Source organism: Felis catus, chromosome B3, assembly GCF_018350175.1.
Source record: "Felis catus isolate Fca126 chromosome B3, F.catus_Fca126_mat1.0, whole genome shotgun sequence".
Classification (NCBI taxonomy): domain Eukaryota; kingdom Metazoa; phylum Chordata; class Mammalia; order Carnivora; family Felidae; genus Felis; species Felis catus.
In genome coordinates this window covers 34,624,496-34,638,797 of record NC_058373.1, presented here as the reverse complement: position 1 = coordinate 34,638,797, position 14,302 = coordinate 34,624,496, and the positions used below count along the sequence as shown (strand labels likewise).

The following is a 14,302-nucleotide window of genomic DNA, read 5'->3' as shown; positions in this document are numbered from 1 at the left end:
TTTAACTCAATTACTCAGTGTTAAATCAGGAAAATCCCATATATCTGGAAATTAAGAAGTCCATTGCTAGGGGTCTGGGTGGCTCAGTCAGTTAGGCATCTGACTTTGACTCAGGTCATGATCTCACTGTTTGTGAGTTTAAGCCCCGCGTCGGGCTCTCTGCTGTCAGTGCAGAGCCTGCTTCGGATCCTCTGTCTCCCTCTCTCTGCCCTTCCCCCACTCACTCTCTTTCTCAAAAATCAATAAACAAACAAACAAAAAAACACCCCACATTTCTAAATAACCCACAGGTTATTTTTTTTTATAATGGAAACTACCTTGAGCTGAAATATAACAGTTTTATATTGGAAACTACCTTGAGCTGAAATATAACAAAAATACCACATTTCAAAACTTGTAGAATTGTTACAGTGATGCTAAATGAACATTTTAACCTTTGAAATGGCTATAAAAGGAAAGAATAAAGGCTGAAAATGAATGAGCTAAACATTTATCTAAACAAGTTAGGGGAATAAAAACAGTAAAATAATCCTAAAAGTTAAAAGAAATAATGATATTAATAACAATTAATGGAAAATTGATTATTTGAAAAGACTAAGTGATATAAAATATATATTTGCATTGCTTTTGTAATTAAAAAATCAATAAATAAAATGTAGGTAAAGATATACATGTTACTCACTTTCTTCTTTATAAAAGTGAGAATATTATACTACCCAAATATCAAAAAAAAAGGGCCCGATTAGGTAAATTGATGAACATCACAACTGAATGTTATTCATTCATTAAATAGAAAATGCGTATTATATAGCATTGAGTGAAAACAAGCGCACAAAATTGGATGTTTAATAGGATCTTAACTTTTTATAAAATTTCATAGAAAAAGCCTGCAAAAAAATACATTGAATGTGAGCAGTGTTATACATATATATAGATGTACAAGCTATAGATTTATGGGTAATTTTTATCTATTTCTTTATACTTTTCAAAATGTGTACTCCTTAAAATTTCTAAAATTGCTGTGTTACACTTAAAAAAATTTTTTTTACTGGAGACACAGTGTGAGCAGGGGAGTGGAGAGAGAGAGAGAGAGAGACGCAGAATCCGAAGCAGGCTCCAGGCTCTGAGCTGTCAGCACAGAGCCTGACACAGGGCTCAAACCCACAGTGCTGCGAGATCATGACCTGAGCCGAAGTCGGACACTTAACCGACTGAACCACCCAGGCGCCCCAACTGTCTTACACTTTTAAATTGGAAAAAGGAAGAAAAAATTTAAAAGATCTATTCCTCTTCTCCTCCCAATCTTTAGTTCAGTTTGCAATAAAGTAGATATATCACTTCACTTTAGAGACACCTTAAGTCTGGCAGAAACCAGAAATCGACTTTCACCAGAGATGAGTTGCTGTTCTCTATCCAGGCTTATGGGTCTGCCAGTGATGCTATGAGCACTGTGTATGTTCTTCATAATCAAATGAAGTTTCCAGGTTCATTATTTCATATATTTCACTATGCTAACAGTTGGAAGTTTGGGGATTTTGTTTATTTTGTTTTGCCTAAACTTAAACCAATATCCCATGCCGTTTTCTAGCTATGAGTAATACTACCAAGCTGCATAATGGAATTAGGAACTATTTGTGTCATTTGTAAGAGATTACTGTATGTTTTTTGGAAGATAACGACTTAGAAACTTTGGCCTACTACATCTTCAGTTGCGTTGTTTTGTACTCTGTGATTATTTAAATGTTGTACTGATTTCTTTAAGGTAGAGTTTCTTTAAGGTAGAAATGGTTGAGACATGTTTATGTTGCTGATTGGTAGTTATGAAACAAAAGAATTCGGGTTGAGTAGCTTAATAAGAAGAAAGATTGGGGTATTGAACTAAGTTCAAATAAATAACTCAAACTCATAAAATGAACATTCCTAAGAGCATATGCTTCCCTCTAAAGTCAACAAAAATAGACACATTTTAATAAATCTCACCAGTAACTAAATCTCTTTACTGTCTTTCTACAGAAAGAAGCAATTCCGGTATCTGCTAGAAACCAAAGGGAAAAAACCAGGTCTTGTCAATGAAGAAAATAACGATAGCAAAAGACTTGTAGGAGAAAACACGAACCGTGCTACGCTAAATTATACCACAAGAGACTTTTATAACGAACGGCTAGAGGTAAAACTACCATCAGTCTTTGGAATCCGGTGCCTGGATATGTCCCACATGGCTTGGGACTTGGCAGTTGTACATTTCTCCCTTTAATCAGTTAAGATAACATTTTTTGTTTGTTCTGGAAAGCTATATACAGCTGGAGACAGTAGGCACCAAGGTGTTTGGAGGAAGTAGAGCCCATAGTTCCAGTATCTTTATTTCAGCAGAAAAAAAATGTTCAAAAGAATCTGTATCAAAAACCTAGACCAAAGTGGACCAAAGGTTCTGATCTCTTGGAATTAAGAGAAGGGATAGATAGGCTCGCTGTGAGTACTTAACTAGCCCATGTCGGATTGGCAGAGGGCACGGCAGAACCTCCATTCCTGTTCTCTTTGCTTGCGTCCTTGGTGTTTTAATTCTCTTCTTTCATTCTCCTGCACCATTAACTCCTGTGTCCTTAGTCGTGTAATATAATTTTAACCTATCTTGTTCCCACTGTAGCTACTTAGCCAGGAAAACTGGAACTAATTCTTTACTTCTTTGTGTTCGGAGGTTTATTGGAGGAATACCATGTCAGGGTGTTGCAGGAGCTACAAAGAAGACAAGTATTCAGTGCCTGTCTTGATGGAACTCCTAAGAAAGCTGAAGGAACAAATCCTTTAAATAACAACAGAATGTGAAGATGCTGCAGGAGATTTTGAGGGGACTAAAGGGCACGAGAGCAAGACCGAGAGCAGGAAGCACTGATCGAGCATCTTTACGTGCAAGGCACATTTTATATATACATTTTATATATACATGGAAGTGAAATGGCCTGGCAAGTGGTTTTCAGATGTTTTTTAAGAGCTATGAGACTTTTTATTCAAACCATATTGTAGCTGAAAACCCAGTATGTCAAAACAAAGCAAAAACAGCAGACCAGCTGTTGTTGTCGAGGGAAAGGACACTTCAGAGCTTCAGTTGACTGGATCTTCTATTCTTTTCCTTTCCTTTCCCCTCATCTCCGTCCCCTCATGCCCAATCCTGAAGCATCTCTTTGCAACCCACAGGGCTCTAAGGGTTACAGCTTGAAAATACCTTGAAAACTCAATGTAACAGTATTTTTATAGCATCCTAAAAGATGTTCGGATTCTGCTTTAAACTCTCCTGACACAAAAAAGATCACTGCTTCGTGAGGTGGCTCTTTATCTCTGAGCGACTCCATTGGTGAAGAAATTCTTACCCATGTGAAGCTGAAAGCTGCCACCTAATAACTTTTACTTCATGATCGTAGTACCACCTTATGTAGAAAAGAGATTAAGTCTCTTTCTCATGAAAACTCTTCAGATACTTGAATACCTTGAAATCCTCCCTCCGTACAGTCATGCTTTCACTCACTCAAAAATCGTGTCACACACTACTTGGGCTGTAGAAGTCACTGTCCTTATCCTCATGGATGTCACATTCTTTCTTTTTTTTATTTTTTAATGTTTTATTTATTTTTGAGAGAAAGAAAGACAGAGTATGTTGGGGGGGAAGGGGGCAGAGACACAGAATCTGAGCAGGCCCCACGCTCTGAGCTGTCAGCACAGAGCCTGACACGAGGCTCAAACTCACAAACCATGAGATCATGACCTGAGCCAAAGTCCGACGCTCAACGAACTGAGCCACCCAGGCGCCCCAGGATGTCACATTCTAATGGAGGAAATAGACATCCACAGGGATGATTATAAATCAGTATATCAAGAGAATGGAGGAGGGTTATCTTATCCAGGTCAAGGGAGGCTTTCTAGAGAAGAAGCTTCCTGATCTCAGTCTTAAATGATAAAATGTAGCTATATGCAGAGGGGAAAGGGCAATTCTGAGAAATAGCACACTATGAATAAAAGGCATGGAAAGCGTAAAAAGACAAGGAGAGAGCCAGGAGCTACGAGCAGTTCACTCTTCAGAAGCACAGTGATTGAGGTAGATGGTGTTAAAAGAAGAGACTACAAAGGGTAGTGAGAGGACTGTGTGAAAGGACTGAATTTAATCTTTGCACAAAAGGGGCTTCCTGATGTGGCCAAAAGAGGAGAATGAAAGCCAAACTGGCAGGATTGTGAGTCCTTTTCTTGAAGGCACTTGGTTCCATGAGTCAAAAATTAACACTAATTTCAACAAAAGACATTTAGAAAAATGTTAAAGAGCTGCATGCAAAACAAGAACAATGTCATAGAGAGATCAACCAACTCTATAAAGAATAGACAATTCCAGTGATTTTTAAATTGTTCAAGAGTATTGAAAAAGAAGGAACATTTATGCTGCAGACAGCATAACATTCCATCTAGAACCTGCCAGGATTGCGCAGAAAAAGAAAAGCCATACCAGAAATCTAAAAACATTGATGATACAAAAATCCTTTAAAAAAGGAAGGGGAGTGCGCCTGGGTGGCTCAATCAGTTAAGCATCCAACTTTGGCTCAGGTCATGATCTCACGGCTCGTGAGTTCAAGCCCCTCATTGGGCTCTGTGCTGATAGCTCAGAGCCTGGAGCCTGCTTCGGATCTGTGTCTCCCTCTCTCTCTTCCCCTCCCCCGCTAGCGCTCTCTCTCTGTCTCTCTGGCTCTTTCTCTCTCTCAAAATAAAAACATTAAAATTTTTTTTAGAAAAAGGAGGAGTATCAAGGGGACTATAGCAGAACATTAAATGAGTAACAGAACATACAGCCAAGCGTGGTTTATTCTAGGGATGCAAGGAAGATTAAATATTAATAGATTGATAGATCTAAGGTAAAAAGTTAAGATTACTTCTGTAGACATTAAAAAGGCATTTCACACAATTGAACATCTATTCTTAATTTTTTTAAATCAGCAAATAGGATAAATGGAAATGGATAGCAAACATCCTGCTTGATGGGGAAACTCTAGAAACATTAGCATTAATGGCAGGCAAAATTCTGAGTAAGATGGTCTCCGTGATTCCCATCCCCCTGGTATCCACACTCTGATATCATCCCCTCTCTTTAGTGCAGGTAAACATGTGATTTGCTTCTAACCAATGGAATGTGGCAAGGGTAAAGGGATTTTGCAGATATAATTAAGGTCTCTGATCAGTTGGAAAGGGAGATTATCCTGGGTAAGCCTGACCTAATCAGGCAGGTCCTTTAAAAGAGGATTCAGTCTTTCCATAAGAGATTCTACTGCTGGCCTTGAAGAAGTAAGCCACCATGCGAGAGGGTAACATGGCCAAAAATTGCAAGAAGCTTCTAGGAGCTGAGAGCAGCCCCCTGCTGGCAGCCAGCAAGAAAGTGGGGCTTCAGTTCTACAACTGCAAGGCGCTGAATTCTGCCAACAATCACCAAGATTTAGAAGAGGACCCAAGCTTTAGAAAGGAACACCGCCTGGCCAACAGCTTGACTACAGCCTTGTGAAGTCCTGAGCAGAGCAGCCGGCTAAGCTGTGCATGGACTCCTCGTGCACAGAAACTGTGAGATGATAGATATGTGCTATTTTAAGCCACCAAATTTGATGTAATTTGCAATAGAACCCTAATGTACCGTTGAAGTCAGCTTCAAGACAAGGATGGCCAATATCACCATTATTATTTATCAGTACAGACAGTGCAAAGAGGCAAGAGAAAGAAATTAGTGGTAACTTCAAAGGAAGGAAGAACTGAAAACATATAAGAGTAAAAGTGGGGAGAACTTACCTTAACAGATACCAAGTACTGTTGTAAAGCTGTAGTAATTATGGCAGTGTCAGAATAGACAAATAGACCTGAGAATACAATCGAGATCCAGAACTATCCTGTGTATATGGAATACATATACCCCATGTATATGGGGATATAGATAGGAAGTATTATAGATTAGTACAGACAGTTTAATAAATGCTAGTTAGGAAATTGAGCCTCAAATCAGAACTACATATTGAATCCCTGCTTTATACCATGCAACAAAAATTAACTCTAGATCAAATAAAAACCCAAGTATGAAAAGCAAAACTTTAAAGTTATTATTGAAAAAATAGGTGAAAATCTGTATGACCTTGATCGGGTGGGCTATGATTTTCTAACACCTGCAGGACACAAACAAGAAGAAAAAAATGTCATAAACTTGGCAATCAAGGTCATTGTTGTAGGTTTCTAACAGGAGTGGTTTCAGTGGAGTCATATAATCAGAGTCTCAAAGTGGTTTAAGGAGTAAATAAACAACCAAGAATTAAAAACAGGGAATGTTGACTCCTGTTTTGAGAAATGTCAAAGGGAGAAGAAATCTGAAGCCATATAATATTTTGTACAGAACACTTGGCCACTTGGAGACCTGGATTTGAGCCCCTGATTCTACCACTTACTACCTGAAAGACCTTGCCCTAGTCCCTTAATCACTCTCTTGACTCACAACCTAGCATGCTTTCACTTATAAAACCTTATATACCCTCCTTCTTACCTTTTGAAAAATATTGAAACCACTGCAGTACAGAGTGCTCAGTCTCTCTCTTCCGTGGGTCCTGAGTTGTTGAGGGAATGAATTGTAGTGAGTGCCTCACAAGTCAGGGTAAGCAAACCCTTCCATTATACGTATGACACGTATAATTATACAGATGACGCGTATAATTCTGTTGCCTGGTAGCTGTCCATCCTTTCTCCTAACTTGTTCTAAGAAAGATTTAAGACCAACATAGAATCAGACAGCTGAAAGGAATGAATGATTCCAGTCCGGTTCTTAGACAGATGAGGAAAACTGGAGACTCAGAGGAACTACTCGGGACTGCACGGTGAGTTACTGCCGGAGCTGCCTCTAGAACTCAGACCTCCTGACTCCTGACCTTGGACTCTTTCACAGTAAATCATGCTGCTTTCTGAAATCTTTCTGACCACCCCAGCATAAAGGGCTCTCTCTTCTCTGAACACCGACTATATTTGTTGTCTCAACAATCTCATTCAGCACTCACTTACGGTTTACTATTTCTCAGTTAGCTTTTCCTATCGTGGGCCCGTCTCTCCAACCAGCCTGCAGGTCCTTCAAGGACTAGATTAGAGTTTTCTCTAAGTAAGTGTTAGTAGATGATACCTAATCCTGAGCAAGCCCCTCAACTTCTGTTGACCTCAGTTTCCCATTTATGGAATGGAGATATAGCTTATATCCTAGTACAAGTACCGTTAGAGCTAAAATGGCTCTACAGCAAATCCCACTCTGACCTACTTTGTTTCCAAACCATCTTCCTGACAACAAAATCGTAGTCCAGTGAAATAAACAACATTGTTTAGGGTTCATCTCATCAGGATTGAACTTGTATAATACTTGTTTATGAACCCCACAGGGATATTGTGGGAAAGAAAAAAATAAGTATATGAAAGCATTTGAGAATGGAAAAAGCATTATTCAAAGAGCAATAACTCCTTGACGGGTCAGGGCAAGAGAGGTATCTCTAATGTGCTTTTAACAGGATCATTCTGGACAGGCAGAGTGAGCCGCCCTGGCAGACCCCTGATGAGTATAGAGCACACTTTATGGAGATGCGAGTAATTGGCTTGGAGCAGAGAAGAAATGATGAAGTAAAACTGCCTTCAAACAGTTACTAAATTAAGGGTTATTATGGCAGATACAATTCTGTAGCAATATGTCTATAAAGAAGTAATGGAAAGGAGCTATAGCAAGAAATTTTAAAACCAAAAACTGCACTATGCCAATTATGAAAAGTTTAATTTGTATTTTGTATAAATTATTTAACAAAGTATGTCATATAAAAATTCTTTAAATTTTTGTTATCCCTACGTTACCATGGTAACTTTCCAGTCTTACTGCTAGAACTTTTCTTCCTTAAAAGACTCAAAATTGTGTTTTAAGAAACTTAGCAATGTGTAAAAGGGGCATTCACTAAATACGCTGTGGGCCTTCTCGTCGTGTAAATGTATTGCACATTGTAAAATATTGCTCGTTTCGGCTAGTGATCGATCTCCAGTGATTCACACTTGTCTTTCTCCTTGGTAGTCCCTACGTAGCCCAGATTTACTGAGTGTTAAAAGGGAACAGCTCAATGCTGTTCTCATCAACAAGCTAACTTAGTGCAGGTGACTAAGTCCCAGACCATATTTCAGAGTTAGAGAAAGTTAGGTTCCTCGGAGAAGTAGCCAGCTGGAACCATTTGTTATTTATCGCCCATCACAATCTGTACATATTTTTACGAGAGGTCAACTCGTGACCAGTTGTTTTTAGCATATGAACTAAATCAGGTCAGTATGCTGACCCCTGCATGGTGAGTGATTATTTAGAGAACTCATACATGTCATAAGAAAATTTCTAAAATATGTCTTTGTCAGGGAAAGTTGGCGACAATTGTGATTCATCATTAATTTATGTGAATTAATCAAGAATCTAAAACATCTTTGGTTGTTTTAAAAATTGTAAACATTTGGAAAAGGAAGAGAAATAGAACAAGGGAGGAAAAAGCACTTGTCATCTCACAACCCAAAGGCAATCTTAATGATACTGGAGTATATTCTCTTCCAAAAATTTTCCGTATACTTTTTCTGACATTTTCTTGAAAATTTCGAACATACAGCGACGTTGAAAGCATTTTACAGTGAACACCCCTACCCCCAACCTAGATTCTGTCGTTAACATTGTACTACAGTGCACGTGCTTGTCTCACACCTGTACATTTCCCCATCCTGTCTTTACCACCAATACACCTTATAGTGTTTCATTCATTTCAGAGTAAGTGCAGACATTAGCATGCTTCTTCCTAAATATTTCAGCATACATATCATTTAGAGTTCAGTATTTTACATAGTTTCTTCTTCTGAGGTGAAACTTACACACAAAGATGTACGCTTGCCAAGTTTTGACAAATACATACACATGTATAATGCAACCTCTTTTAAACCTCAAAATTTAATTTTGTTTTTTCCATTTAACATTGTAATGTATTTTCCTTGTTATTACAAGTCCTTAAAAGTATAATTTTAATGACAATATCTGTTAATATACATTTTTTAATGTTTATTTATTTTTGAGAGAGAGGGAAAGAACAAGCAGGGGAGGGGACAGAGAGAGAAAGAGAGGGGGACACAGAATCGGAAGCAGGCTCCAGACTCTGAGCTGTCAGCATAGAGCCTGACAGGGGGCTCGAACTCACAAACCGTGAAATCATGACCTGAGCTGAAGACAGGTGCTTAACCGACTGAGCTACTCAGGCACCCCTGTTGATACTTTAAATTTAACTCTTTAATTCATCTTGAAATTATTTTGGTATTTTTATGAGTTGGAGGTGTGAGTAGATTCTTTTCCAAGAAGCTAAGCCCATTGTCTCGTTGACATTTATTATTTCTTTTCTCTTTCACTGATGTGAATTGCTTTCCTATAATTCTGACTGTCTGATCTGTTCCATTAATTTTTCCATATGTATTGTGGCACTTTCCATCATAATGCCTCGATACTCCTCACAAGTATTAATAGCCAAAATAAATGTTGAATACTTATATTGAAGAAAATGGGTTTGTTTCAGCCTCTGTCGTGAAATTGGGGCCCAGTGCCTGAGTAGCCTCGGGCCCAAAGCTTCTCTATGGTGTTTTGGACCCAGGTTTTTCATTTGCAGGCTTCCAGACCCAGAAGTTGAGTGGGAGCACTGTTTCTCTCAAGGCCAAGTTCTGGGTCCCTGGCTTGTATATATCTCCTCTTCCTGCTTGTACATGTTCTCCCAACTTTGTCCAAGTGGTCTAGGCTAATAAATCAGTGTAGTACCACTACACAATTTCTTAAAATACAGACTAAATTCAGCATATGGGTATTTCAAGTATGTATATGGATATTAACTAACCTCATACCAATTAAGATTGTCGGTATCAGTGCCATGATGCATTTAGCACCACAAGCCATGAACCTCTGCATTCATCTGTCTTACGTGAACTAACCTGTCTTAACTGAGAAAGGAGAAAGTCTACCAACAGAGTAATCTTTACCATCTGAGTGATTCCGATCAAAACCCACTTCCAACAGAGCTGTCCACCAGAGGTAGGAGTAGACTGGGAAGTAGAGAACTCCCTACTGCTGGCTTTACTCAAGCAGGGCTTTGTGTCAAGAGTGTCTAGGAAAGCACTCCTGCTCCAAAGGATGGGGCTCAGAACAGATCATTTCAAGTTAGTCTGGTTCAGCCTCTTGTTCCTTGGCTCCTGGGTTATGACTCCATGCACCATTTTTTTTTTAACAGGAAATAAAGGAAAAAAAGAAATTCTGCAAGATGTATATGGAGGACCTTGTGAAGGAAGCCACGGACATCAACATGAAGAACGAGGCTCTGCAGAAGCTCTGGCCGCAGATGTTCATCGAGCTTGTTAGGGACGCAGTCATAGAAATCCGCAATAAAAACTCCTATATGAAGCTTTGCCTACAGCAGATAACTGACCAAAAATAGAAATGGCTTGTAGTTCCAGTTGATTTTAGCAGCTCTGTGTTTTTGAAGGTTGAAAATAAGTAGGTTAAACATGTTAAAACGACACTGTGCTGCAAACTACAAAGACTAGCATCAAAGCATTATTGCCTACTGTTCTCGTAGCTGAAGGTTAGGAAGGAAGGAAGGAGAGAGAGAGAGCGAAAGAGGATTAGCTTCATGTGTAAGCTGACCAAGCCACCTTTGGGAACTAGGCAGTCTCTAGAGATAGCTGGGCCTTGAGTTGGCACTGCGTCTGCGGTTCTTGCTTCGACCGGTGCCCCTGCTCTAGCCCAGAGCACGCAGCGTGCTCGCTCCTGCTTCGGCATCGGTTGCTTCTACCTACCCGCAGCTGATAGTTTCCAGTTATTTGCCTTTTTATTTTATGTCATGATTTCAAAGCCAAAAATATGTTCTTTTTTATGAGTGAAGAATAAACTTACTAATAAATTAGTAAAAAAAAAAAATCGTCTGTTTGCGTCCTTCCTCCAGTCAGAATTGTCATATTTATTTTATGTTCCTTTTGAGCTGAGTAGGAGCCCTTCTCTTCACTTATGTAGGAGGAGGCGCCATTCCAGGGATGCGTCCTCAGGGCACCACCGGGACTCATGGGCTCACTGTGGGCAGAAAATATGAAAATGAGTACAACGGGGGCAGGAAGAAAATGCTCTGTCTGAATGAATCCCAAGCCAATGTAAAATGCAGTGACAAATCAGTAAGTCTGCTTCTCTGAAAGGTGTTTCTTTCTGTTGCTAGCCACTCTGGGGGCTCTTTTTTTCTGGTAGGCCTGGGTACCTGTACCTCAGAAGTATTAGAAATTCATGGGTGAAAGGTTCTAATTTTTCTGATTCCATTTGAAGTCCCAACAGGTAACTAAGACGTAAGCAGGGGTTTGCCCGAGTTCATGCTGGTGAGGAGGCTGTTGTGAGCCCATTACCATAGCTGGAGATCATACAACTTCAGCAAAACAACCTTACAGGTCAATAAATTGGAATTCTCCAGTTCGCTCAGATTTCGCCTGGCAGGACCACCAGAATGTGGGAAAACAGCGGAAGTTACAGGATGACAGAGATACAGATGTATTCCAGAGTACATACAGAAATGCTTGGAAGGAAGCTAGGTAAGTTGTTTGTGCAGTTCTGAGAAACACCCACCTCCTTAAGAGCTCGCCCAAGAGGCAGTGGTCAAGGTTAGATGGTTTGCATAATGTTTCAGAACGTGACCTTGTGAGTCATGCTGTCCTGGGTTTGTATCTTGGTGCTCAAGCTACCAGTTCACTTGCCTATGATCTATCTGAACCACACCTGCCTCATAATACTACCCAGCTTATAACAGTGTCGTGAGGAGCAAATGAGATGAAGCATTCAAGGCATGTATCATAATACCTGGCACACAGTGAACACCAGTAAATGAAGCTATTCTTCTAGAAACAGACTGAACCACAGAATGGGTGCTCCTGGACGGGAACAACTATTAGGGTTTCTTGATGCTCCTGCAGTCTCTCAAAATTAAAATCTGAACCATCTCTCATCTGGCTGGTAAAGGGTGATTTCTCTCGGGGGGGGGGGGTCTATCTTGTTTGATATGGAAATGAGATCCCACCTAGTGGGTGATGTTGAGAAGAGAAACAAAGATGTCTTGTTCACGGGCTTTTAGTAGGTAGGGAAGGCCAGAGCTTGTGACGCCTTGGGCATGTGGGGAGCTTGCTCACTCGAGGTTTTGCAGGTGGATGGCCTGGCTGTTTAATAAGTCATCTGTCTGGCTTCCTGAATGCTGCCTCTTCTCCCCTGGCCCTCCCATCCCTGATGCTAAAGGCATCTGACCCTCATATTCACATGCATTCTTGGCCCTCCCCAGTTATTGTGGGAATTTAAGAACCTTGGGTCAGCACTCAGTGGCTTGGCAGCAAGCCTGCAGCACAGGGGCTCTACCCAGACCTTCTGCTTCAGGCCTAGTCATAGGCTTTCTGTCTTGTTCCTGAAACCAAATCTTTTTATGGCCCAGCTTTAGTCGCTTGGTCTCTCATCCCGTTGTACCTGAGCTCTCTCTTGTCTGCCCCCACTATCCACACTGATTGATTTCTATTTCTTGAAACCTTATTTTGCCTGGTCCCAAACTCCCAATGGCTGTGTCCTCCCCTGTAATTCTTATCCCCTCCAGCTCAACACCACCCCCCCCAATCCATTTTGCTTACTGGAGTTCCTAGGTGTAGATAATCCCCAGATGAAAGGACAAGAGGACCCGAGTCTACTGGGTCTGGAATCCAGAGAGGGTCTTACGTTGTTAGTGGTGATCCCTGGAACGAGTTGTCCTCTCTACGTGGGGCTTTCCAGGGTCTGTAGGAAAGGAGGAAATGCACACCCCACAGTCTCAGGCTATCTAGGCTAGTGTGTGCCAAAGGGTTCCTTTTTTCCAAAAGCATTCTCAAGCGGAAACAACTTTGTGGTTGCCTCAGAAGCAAAAAATGGCTAGTATCCCCCCATTTGGAGAGATACTGTCCCCCATGTTCTGGCTCAGCACTTAAATGGTTAAATGTGCTGCTAGATGTGGGGATGGTTGGTAGGGGTACCGTTGGATCTGAGGCTAGTTAACCGTGCTAGTCTGAGGATGGTGCTGGTATCAGCCTCCCCCTTCCTGAGCTTCCCTCCACTGAAGGCCTGGCAAGTGAGACCACAAAGCCTTACCCTGATCCTCATCTATTCCTGGCCAGGGCAGGGAATCCACCCACCGGGATTCAGGTACTCCACTGACTAACAATAATCATAACAACAACTCAGATCGATTAAGATCTTGTGTTATTCTAAGCTCTTTACATGCATTTTCTCATTTAATCTCCCAACAGTCATATATATACATGTGATAATTATCCCATGAACATCTGAAAACTGAGGCACAGAGAGGTTGAAAACCTCACCTAAGGGTATTTCAGCCAACCAATAATAGATAGGACCCGCTTTCATAACCACTGGTCGTTGTAAGGATCTGGCATCTGAACCAAATAAATGAAAGAATGAAAAGAAAGGAAGGAAAGGAAGAAAAGAAGGGAGGGAAGGACGATGGGAGCCAGGGAGGACAAAAGAACAAAAATGAAAGGAGAACCTGACTAGTCAGCGAGGCAAAATGCAAAACAATACAGAAAGATGGCTTAGGAAAATATTAAGTTTAAATCTCGAGGAACAAAGGTTAGTTTTTGTAACCTGCTTTTCTGGGTCAGCTATAGATGCTGGGTGCTGTTGCCAAGAAGTTCAGAGCCAAGTTTGAAATTTGATCACAGCAACCGTGGTTAGCCAGTATGGGTGAAATGTTTGTTATCTTTGATCCTGATTTTCTAGTTATGTTTATGTTTTCCTGGCTCAATGTCTGTGTCTTTTGTTGCAAGCTACTTTAAATCCTTTGTGGAAAGAGTAAGGGTATATAAATGAGCTAAAGTATACTCAAAGCTCAAAAGAATACATGACTCCTAAATTTCTTGGGCAATGGGATAGTTTGCACTTTCTCTTCAGGAGACAATGAAACTATGTATCTATCCCTTACCCAGTCTCTGGAACCTTGAGTTGGAAAGTTGACTTCTTCCCTTTCTTTATCTTGAAATATTTCAACATATAGCCATGCATGTAGAGTAGTAGTATCTCAAATAAATACCCTGTATCCACCACCAATCGTAACATGTTGATATTTTTCCACATTTGCTTTAGATTTTAAAAATAAAGCTTCACAGGGTGCCTGGGTGGCTCAGTTGGTTAAGCGTCCAACTTCGGCTCAGGTCATGATCC

General features: G+C 40.5%; 1 protein-coding gene across 7 annotated transcripts in view; it reads left to right on the top strand.

Moving 5' to 3' along the window:
• Positions 1-14,302, top strand: part of LRRC49 (leucine rich repeat containing 49) — a 156,193-nt gene that overhangs the window by 137,712 nt on the left and 4,179 nt on the right. For all 7 annotated transcript variants that reach the window (XM_045059088.1, XM_023255098.2, XM_045059087.1 and 4 more), the window contains 2 exons: positions 2,014-2,167; positions 10,311-11,649. In XM_045059088.1, coding sequence (XP_044915023.1) covers positions 2,014-2,167; positions 10,311-10,514 — 358 coding nt within the window. In that variant the 3' untranslated portion in view covers positions 10,515-11,649. The remainder of the gene's footprint in view (positions 1-2,013; positions 2,168-10,310; positions 11,650-14,302) is intronic.